The sequence below is a fragment of the Macaca nemestrina genome, chromosome 2 (assembly GCF_043159975.1).
Source record: "Macaca nemestrina isolate mMacNem1 chromosome 2, mMacNem.hap1, whole genome shotgun sequence".
Taxonomy (NCBI): Eukaryota; Metazoa; Chordata; class Mammalia; order Primates; family Cercopithecidae; genus Macaca; species Macaca nemestrina.
In genome coordinates, this window is record NC_092126.1 from 141,480,685 (window position 1) to 141,501,162 (window position 20,478).

Genomic DNA, 20,478 nt, shown 5'->3' on the forward strand with positions numbered 1-20,478 from the left:
TGCTGTTTAAAATGCTCATTTGAGGGGTTAAAAGAAGGAAGGCGGAAGCAATGACAAATGAAAGAAATGTTTATCCTTTAAGCGGGCATGTCTGTCTCCTTTAATATTTGCTTTGCCTCTGCTCTATTCAGCTGAACAACCAAATAGAATACTTATTCAATAGAAATGCTGTGTGTGGGCTAGTTTTTGAAGTAGGCACTTGGGTAAGGCCTTTGAACATGCCTTGCTGTCTGTCTTATAAATACTAACAACACTAAATTGTATTTGTAATGATAGTGTGACAGCTGTCCAATCATCATTTCTACAATCAGTGATTGAATTTTAAAGGAATTCTTGCACTCAGGAAAATCACTGTTACAGTATTTCATTTGTGAATTTCCTTAGGTTATTGCCCATACGTTTTATGAGTAATTTAGATCCATAGAGATGCTGCTGATCTTACAGTTTTTTAGCCAAAATGAATTTCCATAATCATTAGGAAGCCTGGAGGAGAAGGTTCACAGCCAGCAGGACACAGTGGGCCCTACGTGTGCTCATGCTGGTGGTGGAATGAGTAATGGTTCTTCCCACTGGGTTCCCCCTTGATGCTAGTGGTGAGGGAGAAAGTGAAATATGAGCAGGATGCTGAGAGCACACCCAACAACCCAGCTTAGCGGAAGAACTTCCCCTTCCTTTTCCCTGGTGACTTTGTTCTGCAATCTGATAAAGCAATGCGTGCCCACTGATTACACACACGTGGAGCATTTACTCTCTTGATTGGTCAAGGGCTCTGCAGGATATAGGCAAAGCCACTCTGGTTTGCACCCGGATACTTCTGTGCATGCATACTGCAAAAATCTACCTGCCCTCCAGATGTGACCCAGATACAACTCATATCTAAACCCATGCAGTCTTCCCTGGCTGGTATTCTAAGCTTATACTCAAGCCCTTGTGTTCCCCATTAGGTGTCCTAGAGTTTACTTCCCAAATGAAAATTGTTGCTATTTAAGAGTTTCTACCCAAGACCAGGTGTTTAATCAAACAGTCCATTTGATGTCATAAGAAGATTGACTATATATCACAGTGCTGGGTTCTTGGCTGTTATGGCAGCACTTCATACCTGCCATTAGGATTAAGGGCTTAAACAACCCTCAGGTGCAACACCTGGGAACACCACAGCAATGACAAGTAGACTTGAACCTGGAATTTTTAGTTTTCTAAGATGAAGTCATAATATTGCATTTTTGTTCTTTCCCAACAGAGTCAGTTGAATTTGCAACAGATGGAAATATTTCCAGCAAAAGAAAAGGGTATTGTTCTAAGGGTCATGCTGGCAAAATGTGGCCTTCATCCCACGGAGTAGCCACAGAGTGATCTAGCACATAGAACCAAACTCTGCAGGGTAGTTTTTCTTCACTGGGATCCTAAACTGTTTAGAAATGAAAGTGACCGGGCACAGTGGCTCACACCTGTAATCCCAGTACTTTGGGAGGCCAAGGCAGGCAGATCACGAGGTCGGGAGATCGAGACCATCCTGGCTAACAAAAAATTAGTTAGGGCGTGGTGGCAGGTGCCTGTATTCCCAGCTACTCGGGAGGCTGAGGCAGGAGAGTCGCTTGAACCTGGGAGGTGGAGGTTGCAGTGAGCCGAGATCGTGCCATTGCACTCCAGCCTGGGCAACAGAGTGAGACTCCATCTCACAAAAAGAAAAAGAAAAGAAAAATGAAAGCTGTCTGTGCTCAATTCATAACTAGTTTTAAAACTTTAGAATGCATAGGTCAGGCGAGGTGGCTCATGCCTGTAATCCCAGTACTTTGGGAGGCTGAGGTGGGTGGATCACAAGGTCAGGAGTTCAAGACCAGCCTGACCAACATGCTGAAACCCTGTCTCTACTAAAAACAAAAGAAATAGCCAGGCATAGTGGCATGCACCTGTAATCCCAGCTACTCAGGAGGCTGAGACAGGAGAATCACTTGAACCTGGGAGACGGAGGTTGCAGTGAGCAGAGATCAAGCCACTGTACTCCAACCTGGGTGACAGAGGGAGACCCCGTCTCAAAAAATAAAATAAAATAAAATAAACTTTACAATTCATAAAGATCAAGAGATGCTTGCTCAAATGCTGTTTCCTGAGTCCTGATAATTAGAACCCAGTAGGTCTGAGAGGGACTCAAGAATCTACCTGTTAACAAGCACCCTTAGCTAAGGTGATAGAGGTTGACTATCCCTTATCTAAGATTCTTGAGACCGGAGGTGTTTCAGATTTTGAAATTTTTGGGGGGGTTGGATTTTGGAATATTTGCATATATATAAAATGAGATATCCTAGGGATGACACCCAAGTCTAAACGTGAAAATAATTAATGTTTCATATATACCTTATGCATATAGCCTGAAGGTGATTTATACAATATTTTAAATAGTTTTGTGCATGAAACAAAGTTTATACTTTGAACCATCAGAAAGCACAGGTGTCACTCATGTTGGCACTCAAAAAGTTTTGGATTTTGGAACATTTCAGATTTTGGATTTTTGGATTAGGGATGCTCACCTGTTTCAGCCAGGAGGTTTCTTGACATACTTGGAAAAAGAATTATTTTAGGTATAGTTTGACTTACCTTTTTTACTAAGTTGCTTTCTATGAAATGTTTATTCTGAGATTAGATCTACTGCCTGACTTGGCCCAGCTCCTAGGATTGTTCACAGATGCCATGTAAAAATAAAAATAAAACCCAAAAAACTATATTTAGCATCAGTGGAATTTTCCTAGCTCCACCCACCCTCTAGCTTCCTGCTTTACACGTGTTATCTTTTACTGACCTTTCCCTTGGAATCCAGATTTTGTTCTGTACTTGCTCCTATGGGCTTGATATTTGGGCTTGATATCTGCCTCACTTCCTTGAGTTAACCGTCACCTGAGATTCAGGCTTATTTTTCTCTGCTCAGCCCCAGAAAACCTCAGCCCAGCCCCACCCATTCAGATTCTCTTACCCAGCCTGGCTTCCAGCAGCCTGAGTAGTATCCGGCTTGCCTGGGAGGAAAGTTCAGGAAAATGTGGAAGTGGGCCAAATTAATTAAAAGAAAAAAAAATAGAGATCATTGATGTTCCAATACAGCAAATAAATTAAGTGACACCTGGCTGCGGAGAGGTGCTTTAGTACTGTTTTTCCTAGAGGGTTTTTTTTTTTTTAAGTCAAAAAATATTTTGTTTCCATTACAGATGTGGTCATTTTTATTCGGTAACCTAGGAAAATAATATTAAATAATATCTTCTAATAGAAAGTTCTATGATTCTGTGCATCTCTTTCAGTAATCCAAAAATTTCAGATTAGCCTTGACACTACATTTTACTTCTGGGACACTTGTTTCTGGTCACTAAATCTCTGCTTTTTTCTAAAAATCCAAAGATTTCCCACTCCTTGTTGAAGCATGAAAGCAGATTTTTTTCAGCCTAGTCTTCTCCCTTCCCTTTATGAAGTTGAGTTTGTGCATCCTAATTCAAGATAATTTCTGTGGTGTGGAACTTTACAGAACACTGGTAGTCTGGCAGAAGTTAGCCTAGTGACTGATTGGCAGGTACCTAGTTACCAAGGAGAAACGAACTCAGAAAATCATGATGTAACAGTATTGACGCCTGCACTAGATCCCCCAAGCTGGGTCTCAGATCAATGGTCTAGAATCCACAAGACCGTATGTGAACTGTTGGCAATCTTACTGCTCGCTCCCTCATTCCTCCTCTTAACATGATTTTTTAGGAATTGCTAGAAGGGTGGAAAATCATTACCTTCCCCTCCTCTAATAATGTGAGCCCATGCCCCTAACTTCTCCAAGGCAGATGAGGCCCTGGGGCGACTCACCCTTTTGAGGACCCAAGTGTAAAAACATTAGTCCCAACATCCTGTCACTTAAATAAGAAGACATTCATTCCTTATAAATAAATGCTGGTGGTTACAGTATAAATGCTGTGTATAGAAATGAGGACAAACTATAACTATAGGTCAATGGACTGTTGTGATCTCTTAAGCATGTATGCCTTTTGTCAATGCAGTGCAGTGCTTGTTGGGGAGGGCTGTGTCTCACAATTAACTCTGGAGTTCAACTACAAGTGTTCTAAGAAAGGGTTAGTTTATATGTCGGTCCTAGGCCTTAACACATTCATGTGAGTCAGTTTTATAACTTTCTGTTCCTGGATGCATCCCTCGCAACTGTTAGTCCAGGCAGGCATGTGCTAAAATTACTTCTCTAAATGTTATCAAGCAAAGATGTGTTGGTTAGACTTTGCCCAATAAAAAATGTCTAGGAGTGGGTCTAAAACCGGTGTTGGCTGATTTTCTGTTCTTAGGAAATGGAGAGCTAGGAATAGAAGGATCCGTGTTAGTAGTTCTCAAACTTTAGTGTGTAAAAGACTCACCCAGAGAGCTAGGTTAAAGGGCAGATTAATGGACCCCAGATTCTTCTGGTGTAGTCAGTCTGGACTGAGATTTAATAAAACAAGCATGGCATGATAATAATGCAGGTGGTCTACAGTCTAACTCTGAGACACATTGTATTATGAAATCCTGTCCTCTGTCATTTGCTGAGATGCTCTTTACCTCTTTAGACTGAAAATCACAGCCACTCTTGTGGTTACATGGAACAACTTACTGTGATATATAAAAAAAAAAAAAAAGGATGAACTTTATCTTCCAGGCTTTGAAAATGGTAAATGCACTGTCTTTTGTATGTGCCTTCAAGACACTTGAAAGTCACTTTGTGGCTACCACACAGAGATAGAGCAAACTTAGGGATGCCTCTCCCCCTGTTTCATCTCAGAACGCCTCTCTCAGGACTCTTTGTTTCACCCAGGCACCTCAAGGTTTTGGTGAAATAAAGCAACTCTTTTTTTCTCAAAAACATTGTTAACCCTGGTCCAAAGGTTTAAAAGCTAGAATATATCGTTTTTTTATACCTGGATAGCTAAACTTTCTAAAATCTCTCCCCTCGTCTTTGGGAACCCAAATAGCTCATGCACAAAAGCCTGTGGATTTCCTTCCATGAGAACTGAAATACTATTCCCTTTATGCTAATGTTAATTTTCAGGCAGTGAACTTGGTTAACTATGAGAAAATACAAACTTTAGATGGAATGCATTATTTATAGTGAATGCAGAGCATCATTATTATCAATTCTTGTTACAAAATACACAGAAAAAATATCTTTTTGTTATTTAAATATGGCATGGCTACATTGAGAAATAGTACAGATGTTAATCCACAGCCTCTCAGCTGCATCCTGAGTAATCATTATTATGTTTTATTCTTATTTGGAATTACTAGTAATAGACTCTATATTTCTGTATGAAATTCAAATCAGGGAACACCAATGAATTGAGATGATTGATATTATATATACACACAAATAATTTTGGAATTGGGGACAACAATGGAAATATTTCTCTCTTAGAGAAAATCCACCAAACTTGCTGCTTTATTAGTGATCTTGATGAATAACATTTTTCATTTACCTTGGTGTGCCAAAAAATCACTTAATTCTTTACTATTGAAATGAGCTAACATTTGACCAGTACCTAAATTTGTTTTGAAAATATTTGTGTAATTGTTAAAAATCTGAAATGTAAATACCTGGATTTTAAACACAAATATTTTTTAAAGTGCATGTTTGTGTCCTTTTTTTTTTTTTTTTTTTTTGAGACAGAGTCTTGCACTGTCTCCTGGGCTGGAGTGCAGTGGTGCAATCTCAGCTCACTGGAACCTCCACCTCGCAGGTTCAAGAGATTCTCCTGCCTCAGCCTCCCGAGTAGCTGGGATTACAAGAGCATGCCACCATGTCTGGCTAATTGTTTTGTATTTTTAGTAGAGATGGGGTTTCCCTATGTTGGCCAGGCTGGTCTCAAATGCCTGACCTCATGATCCACCATAGTGCTGGGATTACAGATGTGAGCCACCGCACCTGGCCATGTCTGTGTACTTTTATTCCATGATTTTATTTTGTGTCCTTTCATAAATCTTCTTTATTTTTGGTTGTTTAAACTTCTTATTGATGTGGCATTTTATACATGGAGTAAGGAGAGACAGTGGTAGTGGTAATATAATTCATGACATCTTTGAATGCAAATGAAATGTATGGATACATGTGTGTTTATGGGAAAATATTCCTGGCTGTTTTCCCTTTATTTGTTTTTGTGTTGTTTTGTTTTGGTTTGAGATAGCGTCTTGGTCTGTCATCCAGGCTGGAGTGTGGTGGCAGTGATCATGGCCCACTGCAGCCTCGATCCCTCAAGTTCAAGCCATCCTCCCACCTCAGCCTCCTGAGTAGCTGGGACTATAGGTGCATGCCACCATTCCCAGCTAATTTTTTAATTTTTGGTAGAGATAGGGTCTCCATGTGTTGCTCAGGTTTGTCTTGAACCCCTGGGCTCATGCAGTCCTCCACACCTCACCTCCCAGAGTGCTGGGATTACAGGCTTGAGCCACCATGCCCAGCCTGTTTTCCCATTTTTAACTGATACAGAATCACTGGCCTAGTCTAATCGTATTTATTTATAGATGAAACATTTGAGGCATGTAGAGACTAGGTGATTTTTCTGAGGTCCTGGAGTTACTACTTGACCCAAGGCATTGAAACTCAGTCCATGGTCTTTCTGAATCCCTACCCATCTCTTTCTCACAACAAGATCATGGGCCATCCTCAGTCCCCTATAATAAGATAGAACTCCGTTTGGTTATTTTGTCTTCTTAACTTTTCTTCTATTTCAACCTTAGCATGAAGTTTTGTTGTTTTTTTTTTTTTCCATCTGAGTTAAATGTTAAATGCCTTAGAAATTACCTTGCCAGGCTTTACCTAGATCCCCAAACCAACTTTATTCTTTTTTTCTCAGTACCGATGCACCTGAATGAATTCAGTCTCATCCTATCACCTATCAACAAAAGACTGGTTATGAAGTTTTTCCGGGATAGCAGTTGCAATTCTTGCCCTTCAGAATAATCACATATAAGGGGACTGCCAGCTGCAGGGTGATATTTAATGTAAATTTTACATCGTAACCTCTGGTGATTCTATCTTAAAACTCATCAGGCAATGCCTAAGTAAGCTAATTGAATACATTAAAAATTAAAAAAAATACTTTGAAATAAAACAGATTCTTATTGATCACCGTGTATGTATATATACCACTGTACTTGATATAAAAATAGATAAGATACAGTCATGCTCTCAAGGAGCTTATAATCCAAACAAGGAAAAAGAAAGTGTACTCTATTAAATGCATTTAGTATAAAAAGATAAGTGTCTTGGGAAATACAGTTTTAAAATTATATGGTTAAAGAAAAAGGTTGAGGGTCTAGAAGAATCTTCTAGGAAAAAGAATTTGAACTTGATTTTGAAAAATGAAAATCACTTTTATGAGCATAAGTGGTGAGATGCATTTTGAACAATATTTATTGTGTGCATAGTCTAGAAGCATGTGTACTCTACACTGCCACTTAAATATGGTTTGTGGATCATTCCAGTCTTTGAACTTTGTTACTGCTCCATGACAAAATAAGTCGCAAGCATCCAGATTCTCTTACTGAGAGAAAGCACTTAGAAATGCATGGCTGTTTAACATGGCTTCATTATCCAAGCACATAATCAGTGGACTTAAGTCATTGCACCTGTTATAGACCAGTTTGGGTGTCGCTGAGTCACGTGTGGTACCAGCTATGTGATATTTATCCTAGGTAGACCATATATGGCTTCATAAGAGATTGGGAAAACAAAGAACCTAGTCCTTCACTGCAGATAATTTGAGAATAAAGACTGTAGGTTGTTCTTTATTTGCCTACATAGTCATTTTGAAAAATTGTTGTGTATATTAGCAATACAGAGCTGTTACTCATTATTGACTTATTTACACTATCGCCCTTGCTTCTTTCTAATGTTATCATCTCATTACAATACAGAAAAAATTTTAACTTTATGACACTAGAGAGCTATCCACAATGAGAGCAGCACAAAAGCAATACAGGAAGCACATACAGTAAAGGGGTAGGCTAAAGACAAACAGAACAATACATAGAGCAGAGAAAGGGAGACGTCAAGCAGCCTGTGCCTGGAAGTTGTTAGTAAAATTAGTGACCAATGTGAAATAAGAGAGCTCACATTTTCACTTCATCATAATCCGCAGAAGATTAACCTCAATGGGAAATTTTCTTCCAGAAACTGAAACACAACCTAACCTGTTATGCCTTACTATTTTTTGTTAATTTCTTTCTATTATTTTCTTTATGTTGTTGTTTCCTGTTGTTCCTATTTGGAAGGGATTCTTCATTTTGGACATTTTCTCTTCTCATTTCAGATGATTCCACACTGCATGGCCCGATTTTTATTCAAGAACCAAGTCCTGTAATGTTCCCTTTGGATTCTGAGGAGAAAAAAGTGAAGCTCAATTGTGAAGTTAAAGGAAATCCAAAACCTCATATCAGGTTTGTTGATTTAAAAGCATGTGTTTCCATGCATATAGTTACTGTTATTAAAATCAAGAAATACTTACACAATGCTGGTTACATAAAGAGATTTTATTTATTTATTTATTTATTTGTTTATTTATTTATTTATTTTTGAGACTGAGTTTTGCTCGTTACCCAGGCTGGAGTGCAATAATGCGATCTCAGCTCACTGCAAACTCCACCTCCCAGGTTCAAGCGATTCTCCTACCTCAGCCTCCCGAGTAGCTGGGATTACAGGCATGTGCCACTATGCCTGGCTAATTTTGTATGTTTAGTAAAGATGGGATTTCTCTATGTTGGTCAGGTTGGTCTCAAACTCCCGACCTCAGGTGATCCACCTGCCTCAGCCTCCCAAAGTGCTGGGATTATAGGCATGAACCACCATGCCTGGCCCAAGAGTTAGTTAGTTAGTTATTTATTTCAAGACGGAGTCTCGCTCTGTCAGTCACCCAGGCTGGAGTGTAGTGTGCGACCACTGCTCACTGCAACCTCCGCCTACCGGGTTCATGTGATTCTCCTGCCTCAGCCTCCTGAGTAGTTGGGATTACAGGTGTGCACCACCATGCCCAGCTAATTTTTGTATTTTTAGCAGAGACAGGATTTCACCATGTTGGCCAGGCTGGTCTTGAATTCCTGACCTCAAGGGATCCACCCGCCTCAGCCTCCCAAAGTGCTGGGATTACAGGCGTGAGCCACCGTTCCCAGCCCATTAAAAGCTTTTAGATGGGCATCGTAGGATATCCTGAAAGTCTAAGGAGATGATTGTTTCATGAAAAGCTAAGTATCCAACCTCTGTTTTTTGTAGTACTGGGAATTAAATATCCTGATTGACTTTCTCTTTGAAAACATTAACAATTCCTAACCACATATATTTAACTGAAAAACCACATTTTAAACCATATCAGTAAATTGGCAGGAAAGTAAGAAATGTCAGAAGTCCAAAAGTAAGTGGGTTTGGAACCCAAAGAAGCTGAACAGTAAAGGCAGTTTTCATGTTAATAAACTACAAGTATGAATTGAGCTTTGGTTTTCATGGCTTCAGAGGAACAGAGGTCACAAGACAAAGCCTAGACAACCCACAGGAGAATCTAACATGAGAATATCTCCCAGAATAAACCTGGGATACAAGGACTACATCTTTAGAGTAAATGTGAACAAGAAATAAGCTTGACTTCTAAAGAGACTGTGAAGCACAGGTAATTGTGTATTTCAAACATTAAACCCTAGTGGTTGTAGTAGCAGATGAGATACAACTGAAAAGAGAATTTGTAAACTGCAAGATAGGTCTGAAGAAATCTTCCAGAGGCAGCAGAAAGAGACAAAGGGAAGCAAAATACTTTAAAAAGAAAGAGAGAAAAAATGTCTAATCAGGATTCCAGAAGAAACAAGAAAGACTGAGGCAGAAGCAGTATTTAAAGAGAAGGCTAAGAATTTTCCAAACTAATTAAAACTTTCAAGCTATAGATACAGGAAGCCCAATGCACTTCAAGCAGTACAAATAAAAATGAAGCCACATCTAAAATAGTGAAATAGTGAACACCAAGTCAAACAGATGATCATAAAAGTAGCCAAAGTTGTAATACAGATAACATTCAAAGAGATCACAAACTGGCAGCTGACTTCTCAATAGCAACAAAAAAGCAGAAGACAGAAGATAGAATCTTCAGTATACTGAGAGAAACTGTCAAATGTATAGATAGCCTAAATACTTTTTTAAAAGGAAAACAAACTAACTGCATTTTTAGGCAGCCATCAACCAAAGTCTGACTCCAGCAGACCCTCACTAAAGGAAATTCTAAAAGACATACTTGAGGCACAATAAAAGTGATTCCAGATAGAAGAGCTGAGCTACAAGAATAAATAAGTAAAGCAAATGGTAAATGTTAGTAATTCCACAAAAAAATTATTGCACAGAACAATAAAAAATAATAAAAATAATACTGTCTTGTGAAGATAAAAAGAAGAAAAGTAAAAATTCATGACAACATTAGAAACAAATTTTTAAAAGATGTACTAGACAGCAGATAATCTATATGGTTAAAGAAATGAAATTGGGGCCAGCCACATTGGCTCACGCCTGTAATCCCAGCACTTTGGGAGGCCAATGTGGGTGGATCACGAGGTCAGGAGATCGAGACCATCCTAGCTAACACGGTGAAACACCGTCTCTACTAAAAAAATACAAAAAAACTAGCCAGGCGTGGTGGCGTGCACCTGTAGTCTCAGCCACTCAGGAGGATGAGGCAGGAGAATGGCGTGAACCTGGGAGGCAGAGCTTGCAGTGAGCCGAGATCGCGCCACTGCACTCCAGCCTGGGCAACAGAGCGAAACTCTATCTCAAAAAATAAATAAATAAATAAATGAAATTGGAACCCTACTGCACTGCATACACAAAAATCAATTCCAGTGTATAGAAGACCTAAGTGGAAAATTTGCAATACTTTTAAAAGCAAATAGTTATACATATTTATGACTTTGGGGAAGGAAGAGATTTTCTAAATGTGACAGAAGCAGTGCAACTTATAAAAGAAAATATTTAGCTGTATTAATATTGAAAACTGATGTTCAGTAGAATAGACTGAAATAAGCAAAATTACAAGCTGTAAACTTGAAGATTTTTAAGTATATTTGTTATGGGTAAGGGATTCATATCCCAGACTATTTAAAGAATTTCCACAAACCGAATGTAAAAAACAACCCAGTGGAAACATTAGCAAAACACTTGAACAAGTACTTGTAAGAAAATGAAAACCAAAAATTCGGTAAACATAAAAGGATTGTCAATATCATTAGTGAACAGAAATATATAATTAAACCTACAACAACATACTCTTTCAAAACTATCAGATTGACAAATATAGAAAACTGACAATCTGTTGGTGAAGGTGTAGAGCAAACAGAACCCTTGATTGAACACTGCTGGTATAAATGTAAATTGGTAAAAGCCACTGTAAAAAAAGAAAAAAAAAGCACTCCCTAGTAAATCTAAAGATGCACATAATCCATAATCTATGATCCAGTATACATAATTATGTTCATAGTATATTCACAAATACATATAACCTGGTATGTTCGTACAAGGTAACCTCATGCAGTAGTAAAAATGAATGAATGGCAGCTGCGACAACATGGGTCGATCTCAAGAACATAATTTTGAGTAAACCAGTTCACGGCCAAATACATAGTATGTAATTTCACATTCACAATATTTGAAAGTGGTTGGGATGGAGTGGTTTTTCAAGGTATAAAGGAAGCAAAACTTTACCTCTCTTCTCTTAGGATTTTTCAGCTGAGCCTGAAAATTAAATTTACATAAAGCAAATCAAAAGGAGAAAAACATTTTTTTAAATGCAAGTTTTACATGGCAAGGAAGCCTTCATAAGACAATGAAAACCCAGAGACACAGTTATCGTTGCACATTTATATACTGAATTGGACAAAGAGTAGTAAATTGTGAAAAAGTAAGTTATATGGGGAGCTAGAAGAAAATATTTTAACAAGGTCTGGACAGAGTTTTCTCTGTCTCAACTTCCTGTCCTTGATGAAAAGAATGTTACTTTCCTTCTAATATAGAAAGGACATCTCTGGCATGGGGATTTCATCCCTTGCTCTTTAGAAGAAGAATGAAGGTGAAAGTGGTCCTCTTGTACCTGCTGTTTTCCAAGTACCTTTAACTCAGAATAGTCAATATAGGCTGGGCACAGTGGCTCACGCCTGTAATCCCAGCCCTTTGGGAGGCTAAGGCATTACGATGGCTTGAGGCCAGGAGTTTGAGAACAACCTGGGCAACATAGCAAGACCCCCATCTCTACAAAAATAATTTAAAAACTAGTCAGTCATGGGGGTGCATACCTGTAGTCCTAGCTACTCAGGAGGCTGAGGTGGGAAGATTGCTTGAGTCTAGGAGTTCTAGGCTGCAGTGAGCTATGATTACACCACTACATTCCATCATGGGTGACAGAGGAAGACCCAGTCTCTAAATAAATAAATAAATAAATAAATAAATGTCAATATGCCAGAGCAGCATATTTTTGAGTGGCATGCTCTGAACTCCTTCAAAGGATAATAACATACAGGATAAAATTATAAAGAATATCACAGGAATGAAAAAGCCAAAATTAAAGATTATAAGTAACCATTAAGAAAGAGTGGTTATAATCAAAGTAGATACAGCAGACTTCTAAAGTGATAATATCCCTTTTAAACACAGATCTTCACTGGCTCATGATTTTTTATAACTTACATACATCTTATAAATATTATTATGCCTCTATTCAAATTTGATAATTAAAAACTATAATAACTAATATCTAATGTTATATAAAAACAGAAATATATATGTCATAGTTTAGGAGAGATTGGAGTCATCAGGTTGGGTTCTCAGAAGAAATGAGATTTGAACTGAGATAAGTAATTTTCAAATAGGCAGAGGACATTCTGTTCAAGTTAAAGGATGGCAGTATTAGTATAGTGGATATTATTTTAGAATTTATGTGCTCATTTATCCATTTGTTCATTTGTCAAACATATTCATTATTTGTCCTTCAAACCTCACCAGTGTTTTTCAAACTGAATTCCAGGGCACATGGAATTGGCTTAAAGATTACCAGAGAAAGAAAATAACAGAATTTTCATCCAAGATTCAGCCTTCGCAGGTCTACTTTGAACTGGGCCATATATTAGGATTCTGAAAAATATGTCATCTAGACAAAATATTTAAACCACTCTATTAAGCAGCTGCAATGCACCAGGCACCATGCTAGGTCTGAGTATTCAAAGATTAATCAACTCTACAACATGTTTACTAGTACTATTAATTTGAGGACTGCCTAGATGTGGATGTAGTTGGAGTAGAATGAGGTAAATACAAGTAAAGGATGACCACGTTCTAGGTACTCTGGAGGAAAGAAAGTCTAATTCAGGATGGTGAGGGTAGATGTCACTGAAGGCTTCACAGAAAAGGAGATATTTTAATATATCTGGAGGGTGAATGGTTCTTTCATCACATGGATAAGGAAAGGAAGTGCATTCCAGAAAATAAGAAAACAACTCTCTAACGGACCATATCATTAGAGTGAACATGTAATTTATCATCTAAGGGCACTTTTTAAAGCAGAAGGCCACTGTTCATAATTATTCTAGGACAGCAGGTGTAAACCCAGCACTTGTCTTGGGCAAGCCAGAATAAATAGTTATTCTCCCTAGAATATATTAAACCCAAGGCTAAATCAAAGATTTTTAAATACTTTATGTAATAAAGAATGCAGGAAGCAAAGGCTCTTAGATACATAAACGATGAGTTAACTGGTTCCTGTTTTCCTTACATAGCCGAGTGTAAGTTCAGATGTTAGCCATAAATGAAAACAAATTTTGCAGCCGAATTTGGCAAGTTGCTGCTTTGTTTTTCCCCAAACTGTGACCTTTAATTAACATTGCTTTTGTAGCATTGTGTTTCTAGATATAGGAGCTTGCCTTGTTATTTAAAACAAGCAGTGAAACAGAAACCTATTATGTTTCTAGATTGCCAGGAAACACTGAGAACAAAACTTTTTAATCAAATATACTAGCAATTTATTGCAGTGTACTTCTTGCCTTTATACCTTTGGCAGTTTCTCTGTAACATGATAGCAGACTGGTACCTGGGAGCTAAAAAGTTCCTCTTGTTGAAAGAAAGAGAAAGAGAAAGAATAGAGAGATCAGGCATTTTCAGACACTTTCTGCCTGAACTTTTTCAGTCTTCAGGCTGACTTTGAGGGGGGAAGAACAAGTAGGATAAATTCCAAAGTGAGTCTCCATGGGGATCTTCAGCACTGGGTTCTCCCCTCAGACACCGCAATTGACCTCTCTTCTTTGTGTCTATTCCCTCAACTGAGCCTTCTCTTTTCATTGTTTCCTGCCCCTCAATTTTGAAAGGGTTGACCCAGACCCAGAAAAATTTAAGAAGTTTTAACTTGTGCCAACTTCCCTTGTATTAAACTTCCCTAAGGACATATGACATTTCTTAATGCACTCAGCATCCCTTTCCAGATAGAAGAAATGTTCACATACTTGCTCGGGGTACTTTTGCTGAGGTTTGTATTCAACTGAGTTTGCAGAAAACAAATTCCAAGTCTTAAGTGCCCTGACTTTCCCTTAGTGCCAAGTTGAAACCATCAATAAAGAAAGAGGATTTCGCTACAGCGAATCCTATAGACACCCTCCCAGCAAAGCCACATTTTACCCTCCAGAGTGTCACAGCATAGGTGTTTGGTTGTGCACAACCCCACTCTCTGGAGAGAGTGGAATCGTGGTTCCTCAAATGATTTAGAAATCAGCTTATGACACTCACAAATTTCTCTTGTCCCTTGGGAAAATCTCTATTGGCTCCAAATGAGCATTGCCTCTATATTACCAACACTTAAAAGATTCCTCAAACATTGAAAGTAAATTGTGAAATTTTCAAGTGTGTTTCAGTATACAATGAGATAAGAAATTCAGTGTAACCCACATTCAGTTGGAATGAACAGTGACTGCATTGCAATAAAACTTGGTATAGTGCTTTGTAATAGAGACTCAAGTGCATTTCAGAAAAAGCACCTTATTTTCTCAATAATCCCTTTTCCTTTGCTGTTTGTATGTAAAAGCAGGTGATAAAGTAGATTAATGGACTTTCTGCACAGCATTTTAGTTGAGATGACTAGTGTAGACAAACCTACAGAGGAGCTCTCATTATGCCCACAACCACTTTTCTAAGAAGACTCACATGGTCCCACTCCTAAATTCCACACTCTGCTTGCAGCTCACATTATATTGCAGTTTCCTCGTTGAGTTCTTAGATTTGTCATATTAAATTGCTCTACTATTATTTGAAGTAAGTTATGGCCAAGACGTGATCAGCTGACTCAAAAAAAAAATGTCTAGGGCAGACAGTGCATATAGAGCTGCTAGAATATAAGCTGGCTGTTCTGTCTTTATTGCGTATTGCTTTCTTGTCTGTGTCAGAGCACAAAGAATTACTGTGGAGACTAAAAACATTGTCAGTTTCTAATCCCAATCTTCTTATACACAAACACATAAAGAGTTACCTCATTTTTCTATTTCATGCTCCTGGTCTACCTTTCTTACCTCTCTTGTTTCTAAATTTTTACATTTCAAAGACATGAATAAACATATGTAGCTGTGTGGTAGTGTGCTGGAATGCTTCATGAATTGTGGATGTTCAAAGCTAAAATATCCAGCAAAGAAGTAAAATATTTAGTCAATTAAATTCAACAAGCATTTATGGAGCACAATGAGAGTGTTAGATTTTAGATGGCTAAAGTGAGAATACAAAAGCGATGTAGGCCAATTATCTACAGTAAAAGCAGCATTCCTACATAAAGGAGCATGGACAATTCTGCAGGAGACTGGATAAAGCTTTGCTTAATTTTTGTTGTTTTTGTTTTGAGATGAGGTCTCGCTCTGTTGCCCAAGCTGGAGTGCAGTTGCAGTGGTGTGACCTTGGCTCATTGCAGCCTCAATCTCCCAGGCTCAAGTGGTCCTCCCACCTCAGCCTCCCGAGTAGCTGGGACTACAGGCACGCATGCACCACCACACCTGGCTAAATTTTGTATTTTTGTGGAGACAGGGTTGTGCCATGTTGCCCAAGCTATTCTGGAACTCCTGGGCTCAAGAGACCTGCCCACTTCGGCCTCCCAAAGTGCTGAGATTACAGGCGTGAGCCACCGCGCTTAGTCATCTTTGGTTAATTTTGACTAGAAATACTGAGGAAGACTTCATTGAAAGAGGTGTCATTGAAAAATGGCTTTGAAGTGGGACAGAGGTCTTGACAGAAAGAAGGGATTACCCTTCTGTATATTTGCTTTTGTTGATATCAGACATCCAAAATCTTGAAACTAACTCGCCTATATTTTTTTCATTTAAATCCTTTTACATTGTGTACAGACAACCATAGTAACCAAGAATGTTGTAAGATGATATACAATGAATGTGCATGTGCACACACACAAATGTTTAAATGGTGTTTTTACTATTTAAAGGAGATAAGATTAATGGCTGTCATTCCTTACTCCCATTATGAATTTGGATCAGTTTTCTTTGTTCTGCTGTATTTCTTAATTTTTAACATTCTGATGTAAATGCTACTGTGATACTCCTGGTAATTCACAAACTCCTACTATGCTATTTTCATTAGTTAATATTCTGTGTAAGATTTGTGGGGGTAAACAGATAAGATAGTCACTGAGTTGTATTAGTGCCAAAGTTCTTAAGTATTTAATTGACTTCTGAACCGAGTCAAGATAAGCTCACTGTTTGAAATGGTGTTGGTTGTAAAATGCAACAAAAACAAAAACATAGGTCTTAATTACCAAAACTTTGCTGTTAAAATGTGTAAGTCCTACTAAACCTACTTTACTGGGCTAAATAGTCACATACATAGGTGATCCAGGTAAATAAACAGAAGGACAAAAACAAACAAACAAACAAAAAAACCTCTCTTTGCCCCGATTATCTAATGGTCTAATCTGCAGTTTCCTGGGATGGTTGATTGATGTTTGCGTGCCAGTGGTGAAGGAGCTCTTCAAAGTGATCCAAGGTTAAGGCAGGTTTGGTCCCCACGGCAGCTCAAGATCAATAGAGTTCCTCTCCTTTACAGCCAGCCATTGTAGTCATATTAAGGAATAAATCAAAGCAACTCTGCTGCAGTTTCATCAGATACTCAGCAATCTACCTGGAAATAGTATATGCTGTCATCTGTATAGACCCATTTAAAGAATGATTGCAAACTAGAAAGACTTTTACTAACAAGCCCCGTTTGAAGAAAGTTGCACAGGTGCTATGAGAAATCTGCGGCCGGACTTCAAAACGGTGAAGTGTTTGTACCATGATAAGTAGTCAGAAAAACAGTTATTAAAATTTTAATATCATTGTTTACTTTAAAAGACATGTTATTTCCATAAGCTCTTAAGATGTTACCATTGCTGGGTAGAGCATTTCTAACTTCTTAATCACGCTTTTTAAAAAAAGTCACAAATGATTTTTCATGCTATTTATAGTTTGTATATATTTTAGACAATTCAAAAATATTGATTAATATGACAAGACTTTATCTACTGGCATTTTTATACTATAGGTGGAAGTTAAATGGAACAGATGTTGACATTGGTATGGATTTCCGCTACAGTGTTGTTGAAGGCAGCTTGTTGATCAATAACCCCAATAAAACCCAAGATGCTGGAACCTACCAGTGCACAGCAACAAACTCGTTTGGAACAATTGTTAGCAGAGAAGCAAAGCTTCAGTTTGCTTGTAAGTAGCAATTATATAATGCTGCAAATGTTACTTTGAGTTTGTTTACCATTATACCAATACGCTTTTATAGCAGTTTCATTTTAGAGACTAGATTTTAATTTGTTACATGATCATCTTTACCCTTTTTCACGTTTTGGAAATAATTTTGTTTGTAGGATAAACTGTAAATCTAAGTGAGGAGATATATTCTTCTACTTTGATAAGGATTGAGATAGTTTGATTGTATGATAATTTGATTATATGATGCTTTCTTTATATACAAATAAATTCACACACTGAGATTGACACATGTATAAATTTATGTAAACAACAAATTTTACACACACATACATTTTAAATAGAATGTGTATAAGCAAGAAATTGAACTGCCAGTAATTTAGTAGAGAATAAGAGAAGTACTTTAACCATAAAGGTCAGAGCTGGAAAAAAACTGAGTAGTCAATTAATCCTATAATTCTCACATTGTTTCTTATTTCATAGGCTAGAAAAAATTTAAAGCGACTGCAATAATGACAAAAAAATGGAGACAAAGTGTTATCCACCTTTGATATTTCCAGTTTAGAATGTTTAAAAAAACAAATAACCATATCTTAAGACCACCATTTAACAAAAGTCCATGAATGTGTGAAAGAAAGTAGAATTTAGAAATCACAATTTGAAAATAAAATCCATAGGCAAGAGCAGTTAGCATACATTTTAGCATAGCCACCTTCAAGGATTGATGTTCAGCTACACTTTTAAGGGTTTATGTATTTGCATGTGATTATGTATTTCCTTGTGTGAAATTCCAACTCATATAGCAGTGCATGTTGGCATTAGCCAAAGGTTTCATAAAGTCTGCTGGCAGTAACACTGTAGAATATTCTCATTAACAAAGTCCTCTCCAGGAACTCAACATCAAATGTACCTAATATCCAGTTCTTAATCTATTAATGCCATTTGGTGGCATTTTTATAAGTTGAGAAATGAATTTTCTAAGTATTATGTATATGCAAGGTTCCAGGATTATTTGGTTAGTGAATGTCTCTTGAGATAGTCTTCTAAATATTCTTAGGTGTTCAGAATAATAGGAGAATAATATGTGTGATTGAATATAACAGAACCAAAGTATTTATTTCTCTTGGTTTAATACAAGTCTTATATCTATATTTATTTTTTAGTAATGACAAATCTTCTTGAATTAATTTTTGGAAATAACCATAGAATCATGTACTCTCAGAGGAGGGGAATATCTCAGTATTTAATAAATCTTGTAATTCTTTGAATTTTGGATGTCATAGTGTAGGAAATTTTTAACACAGTAACACCAAAAAAAAAAAAAAAATTGAGATAGAGATACTATACCCAGGCCGGGCACAGTGGCTCATGACTGTAATCCCAGCACTTTGGGAGGCCTAGGCGGGCAGATCACGAGGTCAGGAGATTGAGATTATCCTGGCTAACACGAAGAAACCCTGTCTCTACTAAAAATACAAAAAATTTGCTGGGTGTGATGGCAGGCACCTGTAGTCCCAGCTACTGCGGAGGCTGAGGCAGGAGAATGGCATGAACCCGGGAGGTGGAGCTTGCAGTGAGCCGAGATTGCACCACTGCACTCCAGCCTGGGCGACAGAGCAAGACTCCGTCTCAAAAAAACAGAAATACTATACCCAGACTTTTTTATTACTAGCTTACATTTAAAAAAACAAATTACCAGCTTTTAAGATTATCCTTTTGTGAAAGACCAGGCATTTTACTACCAAAACATCAGAAAGATGGAATCTCATATTCAAGGACAGTCATTTAAATAGAATAGTTTAACCAAAAAAAAAAAAAAATCTACCACTCAGTTTGCGGTGGGTTGACTTGAGGACCTACCAGGAAATGGAATCCAGTTTGCTCATTCCACTTCATGTGTGATGTTGGCATTCCTCCCACCCTCAAAATCCTGCGCTGATCATCATTTGGTTTGAAAAATTCTAGTGAGAGAAAGTTCACCAACTCATCACAAGGCACCTTGGGCCACAGTAGACTGCTCTAGTTGTTCAAAAATACAAAAACAAACTTGACATCTCTGTCTTAAAATTGAGCCAAATATCTAAATTTCTATCACATTCACTCCCAGTACTTACTATGAGATGCTAGTTACTCTTCAAATATGTGAAGATATGATCATGTCCCTTGTCCCATAAATTCTTTTCTTCCCCATTTACTTAATCCACAGCCATATTCTTCACAATACACTCAACTATGTTAATTCATCTATTGTAGTCTTATGGAAATGCACAGAATTCCATATATGTACCTTAACTTTTTCTGAGGACACTGGGAACAATAGTATTTCATGATGTGAACTTTTTTTCAGTCAATGAAGCTGACAATAATATTTATTTAATCTTCATTTTTAAGTACCATTGTAACTTTATTTGAAGCATATAATCATGTAAAATCTGAGAAAGGATTTCTTATAAATTTCTATTCATCCAGAGCTACCCAACCATGTTGTTTTATTAACCTAAATTCGGAGTATTATATTTACCCCTAATGAATTCATGTTCTGAGTAGTGACCCTTTGTTCCATCATATTTGAAATTGTTTTAAGTTTTTTTTTTCAATCTGACATATTGATTGTTCTCCTAGTTTAGTGTCAGCAGAAAATTTGATAAGTGTGTCTCCATTCAAATAATTGATACAACATGTTGACCAAGACAGGGCAGCATGTCACTAGAGAATTTCCACTAAAAT

The 20,478-nt window shown here is 37.6% G+C and overlaps 1 protein-coding gene across 13 annotated transcripts in view; it reads left to right on the forward strand.

Moving 5' to 3' along the window:
- LOC105477607 (contactin 4) overlaps positions 1–20,478 on the forward strand; it is a 1,037,214-nt gene that overhangs the window by 692,314 nt on the left and 324,422 nt on the right. For all 13 annotated transcript variants that reach the window (XM_071092102.1, XM_071092103.1, XM_071092099.1 and 10 more), the window contains 2 exons: positions 8,313–8,439; positions 17,576–17,751. In XM_071092102.1, coding sequence (XP_070948203.1) covers positions 8,313–8,439; positions 17,576–17,751 — 303 coding nt within the window. The remainder of the gene's footprint in view (positions 1–8,312; positions 8,440–17,575; positions 17,752–20,478) is intronic.